Source organism: Balaenoptera acutorostrata, chromosome X, assembly GCF_949987535.1.
Source record: "Balaenoptera acutorostrata chromosome X, mBalAcu1.1, whole genome shotgun sequence".
Taxonomy (NCBI): domain Eukaryota; kingdom Metazoa; phylum Chordata; class Mammalia; order Artiodactyla; family Balaenopteridae; genus Balaenoptera; species Balaenoptera acutorostrata.
Genome location: NC_080085.1, coordinates 41,536,268 through 41,552,880, shown reverse-complemented (window position 1 = coordinate 41,552,880; position 16,613 = coordinate 41,536,268). Strand labels below are relative to the sequence as shown.

Here is a 16,613-nt window from a genome sequence, read left to right as displayed (position 1 = left end):
AATTTGGGAACTGCTATCAGAGGCCTGCTTCCAACTGAAATGAACCCAACCGAAAAGGACAAGACATGCATATGAATTCTCCAGAGACTATGAGATTAAATATGCTGCACTTTTTGGTGCATGGCTTATGAGGTAATTATAGAATATCTATTTTTTTTCAAGATTTATCTTTTTCTAAAAGGAAGAATATTTTGCTTAATTATTCATCTTAATTGCCTCAAATTCTATGTGGAACAAGGTAGACTATAAATGTTCTTGATTTAAACTAATACATTTATTAAGCTTCTGGAAGAAAACAAAGGGGAATATCTTTATGACCTCGGGATAGACAAAGATATTTTAAATAAGACACAAAAGCCATTAACCTCCGAGACTGAAAAACGTGTTTATCAACAACGTATAATACACTTTTACAAATCAATTAGAAAACAACAGAGAAGTCAATTAAAAACTGGGCAAGAAACCTGAATAGACACTTCACAAATAAGGCTGTCCAGATGGTGGTTCTCGACCTCATGAGTTAACACGGAAATGCAAATTGAAATCATAATCACCATTACCTGCCAGAATGGCTAAACTTGAAAAGACTGACCAAAAATTGAAGATACTAAGTGCTTGTAAGGAAATGGAGCAAATCGACCACTGCTGCTGGGAGTGTGAATTGGTACAATCATTTTGGCAAACTATTTGGCAGCAGATATTATGGCTGAACATGTGCATACCTTATGACCTAGCAAACCCACTCCTAGGAATATACTTAACAAAAAAGTACACATATGTATCCTAAAAGATGTATAAAAATGTCCATATTAGCATTTTTCATAATAGCTGAAAACTGAAAGCAACCCAAATATCTATCAAAAGCAGAATGGATAAATGAAATGTGGTGTATCACACAATGGAATATGACACAGAAGTGAAACTTAATGAAATGCTCCATGCAATAGCATGGATGAATCTCACAACCATAATGATGAACAAAACAATCCAGTCTCAGTATGAAGGTTAAAAACTGGCAAAACTGTCACCTATGGTGAAGGAAGTCAGTGGGGAGGAGCAGAAGGAGGGCTTTTGGGGTGCTGGTAATGTTCTATTTCTTGATCTGGGTGTCAGTTAAGCAAGTGTATTTAATTCATGAAAACTGAGTTATACAGTTATGCATTAGTTATCTTTCTGTGTGTATATTTCAATGCAAAATTTATAACAATGATGATGATATCTCACTCATCTTTCATATGTATCTTGAACTAAAGGTCTGAATCTAAGGACTGAGCCTATGACAATAAAAAAAATTATAGGCCGAAACAGTAATACCAAAGGCAAGGAAATGCATGGGTAAAAGGTGGTTAATACGCACTCACAAGGAGAAATTCTTATAACGATAGAGGGAAGGTCTATGAGAATAAATGAAAAAATATTACTTTGGGGTTTTGTAAAATGCAGCTTTAACATCTTCAAGTACACATAACATTGCTATAGCTGGAGGAAATCCCAGGATCATCCCTCAGTGATTTTCTTCTCTGGCCACTATACACTTGGTAGAGGGACACTCTTTGAATGGTCACCAGACCACTGAACAAATCAGCAAAAGCTCACAAGCCTAGAGATATGAGCAATTTTGTTAGAGTAATGTAGTAAGTGCAGTTTTCAATTTGGATGCTTGAGTGTAAACGAATGTTGTAGTAACTTTCTGGATGACTGATTTTGGTGAAAGGACCCACAACCACACCTGCTTAGCCTCATAGAAAGAAAGCCTATCCACCTGTTCCTCAGGGTAGGTCAGCTACTTCTAGCCCATGTGAACACTCCTGTGACACTGAGGAGGCAAAAAAAAGAAGCTGCAACCACTCTAAGCTGACCTACAGCCTCTTCCAGTGTCTTATGCACAGTGAGTCTTCAGTGTGTCTTCAGTTGATCTAAATATTTAACAGGTAGAGACTATGCTTCATTTCCTAATGAGCGGATCAGAATCATCTGTGAATAGCATAGGAATTGCACAAATACCACAACATCGTAGATTTTTAAAGGCTTGAAATAAGTGCCTTAGAAGCTAACTAAACAGGAGGCCCTTATAATAATATCTCTAGGAGTAGTTTCCCAAGATGCCCCTTGTTAATCTCGCCACTCTGCTTCTCCACAAGACTCCATGCCTCATTTATGAAACAAAAGACAATTACAACCTCTGTGACAGATGGTATTTTAAAAATTCCACACGCTCTTCTACAATGTGACTCTCCCACTGCCCCATCAAGTGGTGAAGTCTATTTCCCCTCCTTTTGAACCAGGAAGGGCATGTGACTGTTTCCACCAATAGAATACAGCAGAAGTGACGCTATGAGAATTGCAAGGCTGGGTCATAAAAGGGAAAACAGCTTCATCTTTTTGCTGGAACACGTGCATGTGGACCCCTGTGCCTGAGGCCTGTAGAGAGTCTGCCTATGCTGAGGTTGTCATGCTATGAGGAGCCAAACCAAATGGAGAGGCCATGTGCAATCTTTATGTCATCCCAGCCCAGGTGGCAGACATGTTAGTGAAAGCCTTTAGATGATTCCAGCCCCCAGCCGCTGAGTCACCCCCAAACTTCAAGTCTTCCTAGATGAGGCCCTAGACATAGTAGAACAGAGACTAGCCATCCCCACTGTGCCCTGTCTGAATTCCTGACCCACAGAACCTATAAGTATAAAAACATCGTTGCTTGATGCTAAGTTTGGGGGCAACAGTAACTGGAAAAACAATTTATACAGCAATAGTAACTGGAAAAGCTACCAAAAGACTGCTTTAAACTTTAAATAAGATAAATGTGTGTATAAAAGTGCTCTTTATTGATTCTCATAATTGAAAGCAAAATGGTAGACTGCTGCTGCCTAAAATGGAATGGGAAAGGAGGTGTGTGAAGAGTGGGGCAAGGAGAGTGGGGGAGGTGAGAGAAGCATGATGATGAAATATAGCAGTGGAGTGGGAGGCAGGCTTGTGCTCCCATTTATCATTAGGGGCCATTCTTCCTTTGACTTACTATATGAAATCTGATATATTTTGAAAAGTAGAACCAAGGGGATCTCCTTTGATACTGAATATGGGGTATGAGGCAATAAAGAATCAAAGATGACTCAAGGAATTTTGGCCTGAAAGACTGAACAGGAAGAATGAATCTGCTATTAGTTAAATGTAGAAAATTACAGGTGGAACTAGTTTGGGAAGAACATCACTAGTTCAGTTTGGGACACTTTAAGTCTGAGATGTCTATTGGACACCCAAGCGGAAACATTGCATTGGTAGTTACATATTTGAGTCTGGAGTTTAGTGAAGAAAGTACTGCTCTCCATAACCCAGTTAGTCCAACATTTACATTCCAAGGAGAACTAGGCCTCTCTGGATATCTAACCATCCTCTCTTCCAGTATCACTAATGACTTAGAAGTATATGATAATATATTGTTAAGTGAGAAAAGCAAGTTACAGAATGTTCCCATTTATTTGTACATATATATGTACATGTTGTATAAGCATATATATTATACAGTTAATATTTGTATTCTGATTATTTTTGTTTTTACAGTAAATCAATAATTCATCTACAATTTAAAAATCATATACACATACATGATAAATATAACATTAACCACTTATGTGTAATATAACTTATAATGCATGCTTCCTTTTAACCAAACATGAAGCATTGCTTTCCTTCCATTGGAACCTTACTGTGAAAGAAACTAATTTAAATATACAAATGGAGCTTCCCTGGTGGCGCAGTGGTTGAGAATCTGCCTGCCAATGCAGGCGACGTGGGTTCGAGCCCTGGTCTGGGAGGATCCCACATGCCACTGAGCAACTGGCCCCGTGAGCCACAATTGCTGAGCCTGCGCGTCTGGAGCCTGTGCTCCGCAACAAGAGAGGCCGCGATAGTGAGAGGCCCGCACACCGCGATGAAGAGTGGCCCCCGCTTGCCACAACTAGAGAAAGCCCTCGCACAGAAACGAAGACCCAACACAGCCATAAATAAATAAATAAAATTAAAAAAAATATATACAAATGAACACAAAACGAAACAAAACAAAAACTATCTGAAACTTGTTTATCATTGATGAGCATCAAAATCATCCACGGTCTAACTAAAAAACATGTAATGGGGTTAACATCATCTTTATTTGTTGAACTTACTTCAAAAAATTCCTTGTGGTAATGAAAAGGCTTATTTAAACAACTGTAACTTACAGCGCAAGCTGGCTCCATTTCAGAATTCTCTGTACCCCTCCCCTCAATCACCACGTACGTATATGCACTACACTACCCTAAACTAAGGGACAAGAGAATAGCAGAAAGGATAATGGAACAGAGAGGAAAACCTAACCTGAAAGCTGGAACAAAAACTCTAAAAGGATTTGCTCCACCTACTCTGTTGTATCTTTTTTCACCCCTTTTCAGTTTTAGCACCCAAGAATCAGGTCAATTAATTTATATACATCCAAAATTACTTCTGTAAGTTCATTAGGAAATAAAATTCTGAAGCATTTTGACAATCTTGTGGATTAGGTAATAAATAAAAAGCAAGTGCTTAGTTTTACTAGTATTTAAGTTTCTCTAGCTGGTTGATTAATCTGTCTGTAGGCAATAAGACAAGTAACTCAAATACAAACATTACAAATATTACTATTGTGATGGATTGAAGACAGTCACAAATCCTTTGATAGTCCTTCTGTTGAGAGGTAGGGTCTATTTCCCTCCCCTTCAGTCTGGGAGCTCTCTGCAACTGCTCTAATAAAATATGGTGGAAGTAATACTGTGACATTTTCTGAGTGCAGGCCTTGAGACTGGCACCTTCCACTTCTTTTTTTTTTTTAAACCAAAATTATAATTATTATAATTGCGGGATTATCACACATAAATGCATTTACATTTACTGTAGAAGAAACTGCACATTTTCAACAATGCTTTGAATTCAGCTAAATTTGGTAACAAAATGTTGTTACCTAAAATGAGTGTCAATATTCCTTTGATCTCAACTACAGGGTCAAGTAATCCCCTAGGGAAAACAGACTGAAGTTCAATGCTTACACATAAAAAATTCAGGGGATTTGGGCTTTGAAGAGTATGAGGTTTTTGTTGTCTTGACTAGTGCTTCTAGATTTTTAGTAAGACTTTTCCATTCTCTACTTTCTCTTTATGTTTGATATACAATCTAATGCTTGTGAGTATTTTCAAAGCTTTGGTAGTTTTAAATTTCTTGTAAATCTGATAATCAAACTTCATTTACATTGATTTCTTAGAAAAAAAAATTCTATCCAGGTTCAAGCACAACAGTAAAAATGAGCTAGTAACTGTCTTTTTGGCCATAATATTGGACTTTGCATATTATTTTAAAATTATATAGCTTCCAAAAAGAATGGCACCCTTATTCCCTCCTTTGCCCCCAAAAAGAAGTTAGCTAAACATCTAGATTTTCATAAATTGCAAAAAATGAGGCACAGAAGCTAATTATGCTTAAAAAAAAAGAATATGTAAATAATTTATCTGGCTTATATCAACATTTTCATATTCTGGATCTGACAGTTTTGTGTAAGCAGTAAAGTTAGTGTTGTCTCCTCCTGATTAATGTAGATAAAAAATTTTTTTAAAATGTCATTTACTAAGTGGACTAAAAATGAGAGGTAGGGTGGGAAGGAAAAGCAGGAGTTGAGGACACAAGTGTTAGGCTGATTCTCAGTTTCCTTTTTGATAATTTTTAAAAAACACGGAATTCCTTCTCTACTTTGTGTTGCCTGAGAACCACTATGGTTTTGTAAAGTCTATAACAGTAATTACATTTAATCACCATGAGTACATTTGTTTTAAGCCTATAAATACTATGTTAGTAACCATAAACTATCTCCATTGGCTTATTTGTAAAAAGAAATATATTTATATTCTTACAAAGTTAACACTGAGGGCTGAGGAAAGGGAACGAGAAGCAGTGTTTAATCACAGTTTCTCTGGACTCAGTAACTAGACTGGGGTCTTGCTCAAGCCACCTGGTCAAGCAGTGTCTGAGGAAGAGTCATAGGAGGCAGAGATGATGAAATTGCTGCTGCTGGAGAGCCACCTTCTACTTCTTATCACTTAGAAAACTCACTCTTGGAGCCCAGAGCTGCCAGGTAAGAAGTCAGACTATCCTGACCATGTGGACAGGTCCTAAGACTAAATGGGAATCTGGGCAGTACAGATCATAGCATCAACTACAGGGTTACAGTGGTGAATAAAAGCAGTAAAGTTCTGGGACTTCCCTGGTGGCACAGCAGTTAAGACTCCAAGCTCCCAATGCAAGGGGCCTGGGTTCGATTCATGGTCAGGAAACTAGATCCCACATGCATGCCGCAACTAAGAGTTCACATGCCACAACTAAGGAGCCAGTGACCTGCAACTAAAGGAGCCTGCAAGCCGCAACTAAGGAGCCCACCTGTCACAACTAAGGAGCCCACATGCCGCAACCAAGGAGTCCACCTGCCACAACTAAGACCAGGTGCAACCAAAATAAATAAATAAATCAATAATCAGTAAGGTTACTCTGAGACTGAACCAGGAAGAAAGAGAAAATATAAACAGACCGATCACAAGCACTGAAATTGAAACTGTGATTTAAAATCTTCCAACAAACAAAAGCCCAGGACCAGATGGATTCACAGGCGAATTCTATCAAACATTTAGAGAAGAGCTAACACCTATCCTTCTCAAACTCTTCCAAAATATAGCAGAGGCAGGAACACTCCCAAACTCATTACACGAGGCCACCATCACCCTGATACCAAAACCAGACAAAGATGTCACAAAGAAAGAAAACTAAAGGCCAATATCACTAATGAACAGAGATGCAAAAATCCTCAACAAAATACTAGCAAACAGAATCCAACAGCACATTAAAAGGATCATATACCATGATCAAGTGGGGTTTATCCCAGGAATGCAAGGATTCTTCAATATATGCAAATCAATCAATGCAATTCACCATATTAACAAATCGAAGGATAAAAACCATATGATCATCTCAACAGATGCAGAAAAAGCTTTCGACAAAATTCAACACCCATTTATGATAAAAACCCTCCAAAAAGTAGGCATAGAGGGAACTTACCTCAACATAATAAAGGCCATATATGACAAACCCACAGCCAACATCGTTCTCAATGGTGTAAAACTGAAACCATTTCCACTAAGATCAGGAACAAGACAAGGTGCCCACTCTCACCACTATTATTCAACATAGTTTTGGAAGTTTCAGCCACAGCAATCAGGGAAGAAAAAGAAATAAAAGGAATCCAAATCAGAAAAGAAAAAGGAAAGCTGTCACTGTTTGCAGATGACATGATACTATACATAGAGAATCCTAAAGACTCTACCAGAAAACTACTAGAGCTAATCAATGAATGTGATAAAGTTGCAGGATACAAAATTAATGCACAGAAATCTCTTGAATTCCTATACACTAATGATGAAAAATCTGAGAAAGAAATTAAGGAAACACTCCCATTTACCACTGCAACAAAAAGAATAAAATACCTAGGAATAAACCTACCTAAGGAGACAAAAGACCTGTATGCAGAAAACTATAAGACATGGATGAAATAAATTAAAGATGATACAAACAGATGGAGAGATATACCATGTTCTTGGATTGGAAGAACCAACATTGTGAAAATGACTATACCACCCAAAGCAATCTACAGATTCAATGCAATCCCTATCAAACTACCAATGGCATTTTTCACTGAAGTAGAACAAAAAATTTCACAATTTTTTATGGAAACACAAAAGACCCTGAACAGCCAAACCAATCCTGAGAAAGAAAAACGGAGCTAGAGGAATGAGGCTCCCAGACTTCAGACTATACTACAAAGCTACAGTAATCAAGACAGTATGGTACTGGCACAAAAACAGAAATATAGATCAATGGAACAGGACAGAAAGCCCAGAGATAAACCCATGCACATATAGTCACCTTATCTTTGATAAAGGGGGCAAGAATATACAATGGAGAAAAGACAGCCTCTTCAGTAAGTGGTGCTGGGAAATCTGGACAGCTACATGTAAAAGAATGAAATTAGAACACTCCCTAACACCATACACAAAAATAAACTCAAAATGGATTAAAGACCTAAATGTAAGGCCAGACACTATCAAACTCTTAGAGGAAAACATAGGCAGAACACTCTATGACACATATCACAGCAAGATCCTTTTTGACCCACCTCCTAGAGAAATGGAAATAAAAACAAAAATAAACAAATGGGACCTAATGAAACTTCAAAGCTTTTGCACAGCAAAGGAAACCATAAACAAGATGAGAAGACAACCCTCAGAATGGGAGAAAATAGGCAAATGAAGCAACTGACAAAGTATTAATCTCCAAAATATACAAGCAGCTCATGCAGCTCAATATCAAAAAAAACCAAACAAGCCAATCCAATAATGGGCAGAAGACCTAAATAGCCATTTCTCTAAAGAAGATAGATTGCCAACAAACACATGAAAGGATGCTCAACATCACTAATCATTAGAGAAATGAAATCAAAACTCCAGTGAGGTATCACCTCACACCAGTCAGAATGGCCATCATCAAAAAATCTAGAAACAATAAATGCTGGAGAGGGTGTGGAGAAAAGAGAACCCTCTTGCACTGTTGGTGGGAATGTAAATGGATACAGCCATTATGGAGAACAGTATGGAGGTTCCTTAAAAAACTAAAAATAGAACTATCATATGACCCAGCAATCCCACTACTGGGCCTATACCCTGAGAAAACCATAATTCAAAAAGAGTCATGTACCAAAATGTTCATTGCAGCACTATTTACAATAGCCAGGACATGGAAGCAACCTAAGTGTCCATCGACAGATGAATGGATAAAGATGTGGCACATATATACAATGGAATATTATTCAGCCATAAAAGGAAATGAAATTGAGTTATTTGTAGTGAGGTGGATGGACCTAGCGTCTGTCATGCAGAGTGAAGTAAGTCAGAAAGAGAAAAACAAATACCGTATGCTAACACATATATATGGAATCTAAGAAAAGAAAAATGGTTCTGAAGAACATAGGGGCAGGACAGGAATAAAGACGCAGATGTAGAGAATGGGCTTGAGGACATGGGAAGGGAGAAGGGTAAGCTTAGATGAAGTGAGAGAGTGGCATTGACATATATACACTACTAAATGTAAAACAGATAGCTAGTGGGAAGCAGCTGCATCACACAGGGAGATCAGCTCGGGGCTTTGTGACCACCTAGAGGGGTGGGATAGGGAGGGTGGGAGGGAGACACAAGAAGGAGGGGGATATGGGGATATATGTATATGTATAGCTGATTCACTTTTTTATACAGCAGAGACTAACACACCAGTGTAAAGCAATTATACTCCAATAAAAATGTTAAAAAAGAAATCAGTAAGGTTCTTGTGCTCATGCAGCTTTGAGTTCGTAATACCACTGCCAAGGAGTAACAGAGAAATGCTAATGTGTTCACCAAACCATGTTTCTTTTTCCATCTAGGCACATAGCAAGACTGCATTCCCCAGTATCCTTTGCAGTTAGGTGGGCCATGTGAATGAGTTCTGGCTAATGGCATATGTGTGGATAATCCACTTCAAAACCTAGCCCCCCTCCAAATCTACCTGTATAACCCTCCATGCTGCCTTTTCTTTTCCTGCAGACTGGATTTAGAAGTTTGGGGGTGGAAAAGGGAGTGGGAAAAGATCTGGCAGACAGAGGAGTCACTCATAAAAAGAGCCTGAGTCCCTGAATGCCTATGTCGGGCAGAGATGACCCACATCCCAAACCCACACTGGATGGAGACATGTGCAAAAAATAAAACCTTCACTGTGTTAAGTTGCTGAGACTTCCGGAGATGTTTGTTATAGCAGTTGGCCTATCCTGACTAATACATACATAATGGTAAAAAATTATTTCCCAATATTTTCATGTATGTTTCCACTTAAGTAACTATTTTGTTACATTAGATTCATTCTTAAATTTCTCTAACAGATTTATATTTTAGAATATTTTCTCCAGAGATATCCATCAGTAGAAAATAACTAACCAATGAGGTTTTAATTTTACTAAAACTAACACGGAGGAGTCAACCCAAAATAATATATTAAAAGATTTTTGTTTTTACATTCTGATACTTTTCATATGCTATTGTGAACTGCTATAACATTCTTTATTAAAAATATTTAGCACAGGTTTCCCTGGTGGCACAGTGGTTAAGAAGCCGCCTGCCAATGCAAGGGACATGGGTTCGAGCCCTGGTCCAGGAATATCCCACATGCCATGGAGCAACTAAGCCCGTGTGCCACAACTACTGAGTCTGCGCTCTAGAGCCCGCGAGCAACTACTAAGCTCATGCGCCACAACTACTGAAGCCCACGCGCCTAGAGCCCATGCTCCGCAACAAGAGAAGCCACCACAATGAGAAGCCTGCACACTGCAACGAAGAGTAGCCCCTGATTGCCTCAACTAGAGAAAACCCGTGTGCAGTAACAAAGACCCAATGCAGCCAAAAATAAAATAAATTAAAAAAAAATTTATCACAAAATCAAGGAATGTCATCATGCTTTTAATGCACACTGACAATTTTTCAAATTTGGAAGGCAGGAAGAATTTTTACAATTGAATAATTATTAGTGAACATTTATTTTTATATGAAGGTAATACACTATCGTTATTTTAAATCTGAAAGCAATCGTTGCAAGGGTTTGCTATGAAACATTTACATTTGTTTAGATTTGGCAGTTATGTCAGAAGAAAATACTTTTATTTGTGGCTTTTAAGAATAAAGCTATACATCTTTTAATTTCAAAAACTAAGTATTCTCTCAATAGTGTAAATAACCAAACTTTTACCAGGCACCTCCTTAACTTCTACAAAGTTTGTAATCTATGAAAAAAACCCAACAAAGATATAAAAAAGAAACACTAACATAAAAAGTTGTAAAATTAACCAATAAAAAAGGAACATATATGGTATTTTCCCATATAGTGGGAAAAAGTAACATATTTGGACAGAGTGAAGCATGAAGTAGAGAAATTAACATCTCAGTTCAAAGTAGGAAAAACTTTTGAAAGGTCACCTTAGTAGATTTGTGAAAGGAGATTTAAAAAGATGGAACTGAGATTTCTTGGTGATTCAAGAACTATGTTTTCTTTCATAGCAGCCTGGTGGAACCAAGGTGGGTAAGGTTGGGATAATATAGTGTCCATTGCTTTCAAAACAGGAGCTGCTCAACAGATGGAGCTGGGACACATGGATATCCACAAGCAAAAGAATGCAGTTAGACCCCTAACACCTCATGCCATACACAAAAATTAACTTAAATGGATCAAAGACCCAAATGTAAGAGTTTTATAAAACTACAGAATTCTTAGGAGAAAACATAGGTATAAAACTTCACGATCTTGGTTTAGGCAATGATTTCTTAGATATGACACCAAAAGGACAAGCAACTAAAAGAAAATAAATAGATAAACTGAACTTTATCAAAATTAAAAACTTTTGTGCCTCAAAGGACACCATCAATGAAGTGAAAAGACAACCCACAGAAAGGGAGAAATGATTTGCAAATCATATATCTGATAAAAAACCTGTATCTAGGGACCTCCCTGGTGGTCCAGTGGTTAAGACTCTGCACTCCCAAGGCAGGGGGCCTGGGTTCGATCCCTGGTCAGGGAACTAGATCCCGTATGCTGCCACTAAGAGCCTGCATGCCGCAACTAAAAGATCCCACATGCTGCAACTAAAGATCCTGAACGGGGCAACGAAAATCCCACATGCCACAACTAAGATCCGGTGCAGCCAAATAAATAAATAAATAGATAAATATTTTTTAAAAACCCCTGTATCTAGACTATGTAAAGAACGTTTACAATTCAACAATAAAAAGACAAATAGCCCAATTTTTCTAATGGGCAAAAGATGTGAATAATTTCTCCAAAGAAGAGATATATATAGGAGGTATGCATCGAAGCACCAAGTAAAAATGGGATATTCTAGAACTGCTGGTCAGGGGACTTTGTTACCCTTTTCACTAAAGGGTTAGATTTTCAGCAGCCAAAGGCAGCCATTCCAAAGTGAATGTGATAGAACATAAAGAGGTGAACTGAGATGATTCACTTTGCAGTTTGAACAGTAGTGTTTCACAGGAAGGGAAAAAAGGTCAACCTTGTATTTTTCTGACCACATAAAGGCTTCTTCTCTTTGTAATAAAGTAGAAAAGCTCTCTTCCAAAAAGAATATACAACTGGCTAATAAGCACATGAAGAAAAGATGCTCAACATCATTAGCCATCAAGCAAATGCAAATCAAAACCACAATGAGATATACTTCATACCTACTAGGATGGCTACAATAAAAAATACAGACAATAACAAGTGTTGGTTAGGATGCAGAGAAAATGGAATCCTCATACAATGCTGGTAGGAATGTACAGTTGATCTTTGAACAAGACAGGGGTAATGGGCACTGACACTTCATGCAGTCAAAAATTCACATATAATTTACAGTTGGCCCTCCATATCTGTGGTTCTGGATCTGTGGATTCAACCACCCACAGACTGTGTAGTACTGTAGTATTTACTATTGAAAAAAATCCACATATAAGTGGACCTGCACAGTTCAAACTCATGTGGTTCAAGGGTCAACTATAATATCTTTTGGTTGTTTGCTAATTTTCTTTCCTAACACCCACCCGCTTTCCTCTTTCCTTCCTTCGTCCTATTCTCCTTACAATAGTAAATGTATATTGACAACCTACTATTTGACAGTAAGGGTTCTGCTCTTGGGTAGCTTATAGTCACATTTGTTGTCTTTCTTCCTTTTCTCTTCTAATCACATACTGTTGTGCCTTCATGGCCCACTACCACATTTTATTACCATCTATACACTCCTTTATTTGTGATGATTGTTTATATATTTAAATATATATTTATAATTACATATATGGATGATACTTTTATTAACATTATTGAGGTAAAAATGACATATTAAGCTGCATATATTTAAAATGTACAAATTAACAAGTTCCGACACACATATAAATTTGTGCAACCAGAACTACAACCAAGATAATAAATATATCCATTACCTCTAAAAGTTTCCTTGTACCCTCCTGCTCCACTGGCCACTTCCAAAAAAACCACTGATCTGCTGTCACTAAAGCAGGTAGTCCTCGCTTTGCACAGTGGTACTGTACTGTAAAAATGACTGTGCAAACTGAAACTGTGAAAAGCAACCTTAATAATCAATGGGGAAAACTGTGATTGTTCAGTGACCTTTAAAATTTTTGTCAAAGCATTTTACTCTCTTACTGTTGGCTATAACTATATAGGGAAATAAAAAATAGTAAAACCAATATGTATTTAATACACTATAATTTGAAACACTGAGAATTTAAACTCTTTTATCTCTTTGTAAAAACTTATCAAGAGTACAGTGCTTGACTCCTTCTTTTAATTACAAAATTTATGACACAGAGCAAGCACCTTTTCTATGTCTTGGCAAGTTGTCATACTCCTTTATGAACTTGGATCAGTTTCCAACATTTGTCTTTTGTGCTTTGACTGTTGAAAAATTTTCTGAGAGTTCCATTAATGTGCAGTTTTTTTCTGGCATCATTTTCTCTGGGGCATCTTCATTCTTTTCATCACAATCACTTTCTTTATGTCCATAAGTTTGCCTTCATTAAGTTCCTCTAGCTGCATATCTAGTTCCTCTCAAACTGCAACAGTGTATCCACGTTCCCATGGTCAACTATTTATTCTATAACTACATTTAGTTTGATTCAGATTTCTCTTCCAGTATCATCACTTTTTATTTCTTTAAATGTTTGGAAGAATTTTCCAGTGAAAGCATCTGGGCCTGGAGGTATTTTTAGGGAGAGTTTTTAATTACAAATTCAATTTCATTAATAGTTATGGGGCTCTTCAATGTGAAATGGTCAGTAAAAATGACCAACCTATAGCAAGTAAAAAAGGAGATAAAAATTGCCAATATCAGGTATGAAAGAGGGGATACTATTGTTTCATTTGCTTTAAGTGTACTCATAATTGCTCACTGAAGCATTTTTATGATGGCTGCTTTTAAATCTTTGTTAGACAATTCTAATATCTCTGTCACCTTGGTACTGGCATCTACTGATTATCTTTGTTCAAGTTGAGATCTTCCTAGTTTTTGATATGAGTGATTTTTTTCACTGGAGACTGGACATTTTGAGGATTATGCTATGAGACTCTGGATCTTCTTTAAACCTTTTGTTTTGACTGGCTTCCTCTGACACTGCTCTGGATGGAGATCAGGTTGCCGGGGATATCACCTCATCACTGCCAGGTGATTGTATATGTCTTGGTTCACCATTTGGCCTGTGTTGACATCCGGGGCAGGGACTCTTTGTTACTACTGGGTGAGGCTGAGAGTTCTGGCTTCCCATTAGGCCTCCACTGATACCTCCTTTGCTGGGATTGATAAGAGCACCTTACTACTGCTCCCTATGTGGCCTCCACTGATACCATGGGGTGGGGGAAGCAGGTGTCCTCATTACCTCTAAGGAGTGGTGAAAGTCTCCTCTGATAGTACGATAGATGGGAGGGAGAGGGATGCATCATTACTGCTGGTTTAAGGTGGAAGTCTAGGCTCCCCAGTTACTGCAACAGTATATAAAAATACTGACAGTAAGGACATGAAAATGCCTGACTCCTATGTTCATTCATGATGCTGTTGTGATTTCTAGGAAGATGCTGGCAATGATGATGAACTAGTGAGGGTCAGTAAGTGTACTGGGCAAGACTGTGAAGTTTTCCTTAACAGAACACAGACAGTCTCTCTGTGGGTGGGACAGCCTAGGCTTGGGTTTTTAGAAGTGATTTGACAAGCATTTCTGGAATATGACTAAGACCTAAGAACCTGATGCTAGGGGCCGAGAATTCAAGAATGTGGTCTCTAACCTTTAAGAACCTAATATGTACTAGAAATAGATAGCTATACAATGAGATGTACCATTTCTCATAGTAACCAGCAGGTCCCACCAGCCCCTTTATCTGATTCTATTCCTTCCCTTTCCTTCCTTCCCTCACTCACTCAAACTCATACCAAGCATTTTATTTCATGCTGGCCTTTGTGCAAAGCACTGGGAACACAAAGACCAGTAAGAAAAAATGGCTTCCAAAACCAGTCATTACTCTTGAGGAGCTAAACTTACTACTTCCTCTGTCAGAAAAGTCCTCTCCTACTTAAACTTTCTTAAGTCTTTGCAAATGAAGGCTGTGTGCTTATGGTCAACCCAATTATTCCAGTTATCCCCTTTCATTTGGGTTTATGCATTTTACAAACTCTGTATGTTTTGGCCCTCTGTCTACAGATGCTATCACTATGAAGCCCCTATTAAAATGAAGCAACTTGTCATGGCGTTATATATTAATAGGGTTATTATGGGGTTATGTAATTAATGCTCTGCTTCTCTTCAAAAGCTAATTAATAAATGTTACTGATTATTGTGTCAGACTGGGAAATCTTGGTCTCCAAAACCTTATCATAATTTCAGACTGGACTTCAAACAGTTTTATCCTGTGAATAGGTACATATATTATCCCTAAATAAATGAGCTTGACTTCAACTACTGACCTATCCTAGCCTGGTATAATCTGCCATTGGTCTGAGTGAATTGCTGAACATGGTATGTGACTTTGCATTATAAATGTTTAATTAGCCACTCAAAGTCTCTCCTCAAGCAGCACACAGATAACCATAAGAGCATTCATCCCCTAAATCAAAGATACAAGCATGAAAATACCTGAGGGAAGGCTGTGGAACAGTGTCTGGACTGGCTGGTACCTGGACTCCCTTTTCCCATTCTTCCTTCCATGTATCCGCAAAGAGGTAATAGCTGTCAGGATTAATATGGTGAGAGTCTGGAAGTTTCATCGCACTGATAAGGTCCTTCCGGAATACCTGGGAAGACATTGCATACACCTTGAGAAGATCATCACTATGGAACTAACACCATTTAATGTTCTCCTTTTAAAAAGACTATCCCCACCCACTCTGCACTTCAACAAGAGAGACGTCTCTTAACTTTGTAAATGGCCAGATCAACTTCTATTTGTAAAGAGTCTGAAGTATTGACAGGGAAGCCAGCTTCTGGATTTAATAAAGAGTAAAGGGGTACTTCCTGAATTATTTTCCTGGGCTCCTTGAATTTAAATCAACAATACAGGTTACTCTTAAAGAGTCTGTGTAAAACAAACAATCCTTAACTCTCTCAAATTAAGCAACAAGTATCCTATGATAACTTATAATCCAGAGGAATGGATAAAGAAGATGTGGTACGTATATACAATGGAATACTACTCAGCCATAAAAAGGAATGAAAGTGGGTCATTTGTAGAGATGTGGATGGACCTAGAGAGTGTCATACAGAGTGAAGTAAGTCAGAAAGAGAAAAGCAAATATCGTATAATAACGTACATATGTGGAATCTAGAAAAATGGTATAGATGATCTTATTGCGAGACTGGGATTGACACATATACATTATTGGTACTATGTATAATAATGGACAACTGATGGGAAAATGCTGTATAACACAGGGAACTCACCTA

At 37.9% G+C, this 16,613-nt stretch overlaps 1 protein-coding gene across 11 annotated transcripts in view; it reads right to left on the bottom strand.

Moving 5' to 3' along the window:
- JADE3 (jade family PHD finger 3) overlaps positions 1-16,613 on the bottom strand; it is a 181,114-nt gene that overhangs the window by 37,539 nt on the left and 126,962 nt on the right. For all 11 annotated transcript variants that reach the window (XM_057538126.1, XM_057538119.1, XM_057538121.1 and 8 more), the window contains one exon: positions 15,807-15,964. In XM_057538126.1, coding sequence (XP_057394109.1) covers positions 15,807-15,964 — 158 coding nt within the window. The remainder of the gene's footprint in view (positions 1-15,806; positions 15,965-16,613) is intronic.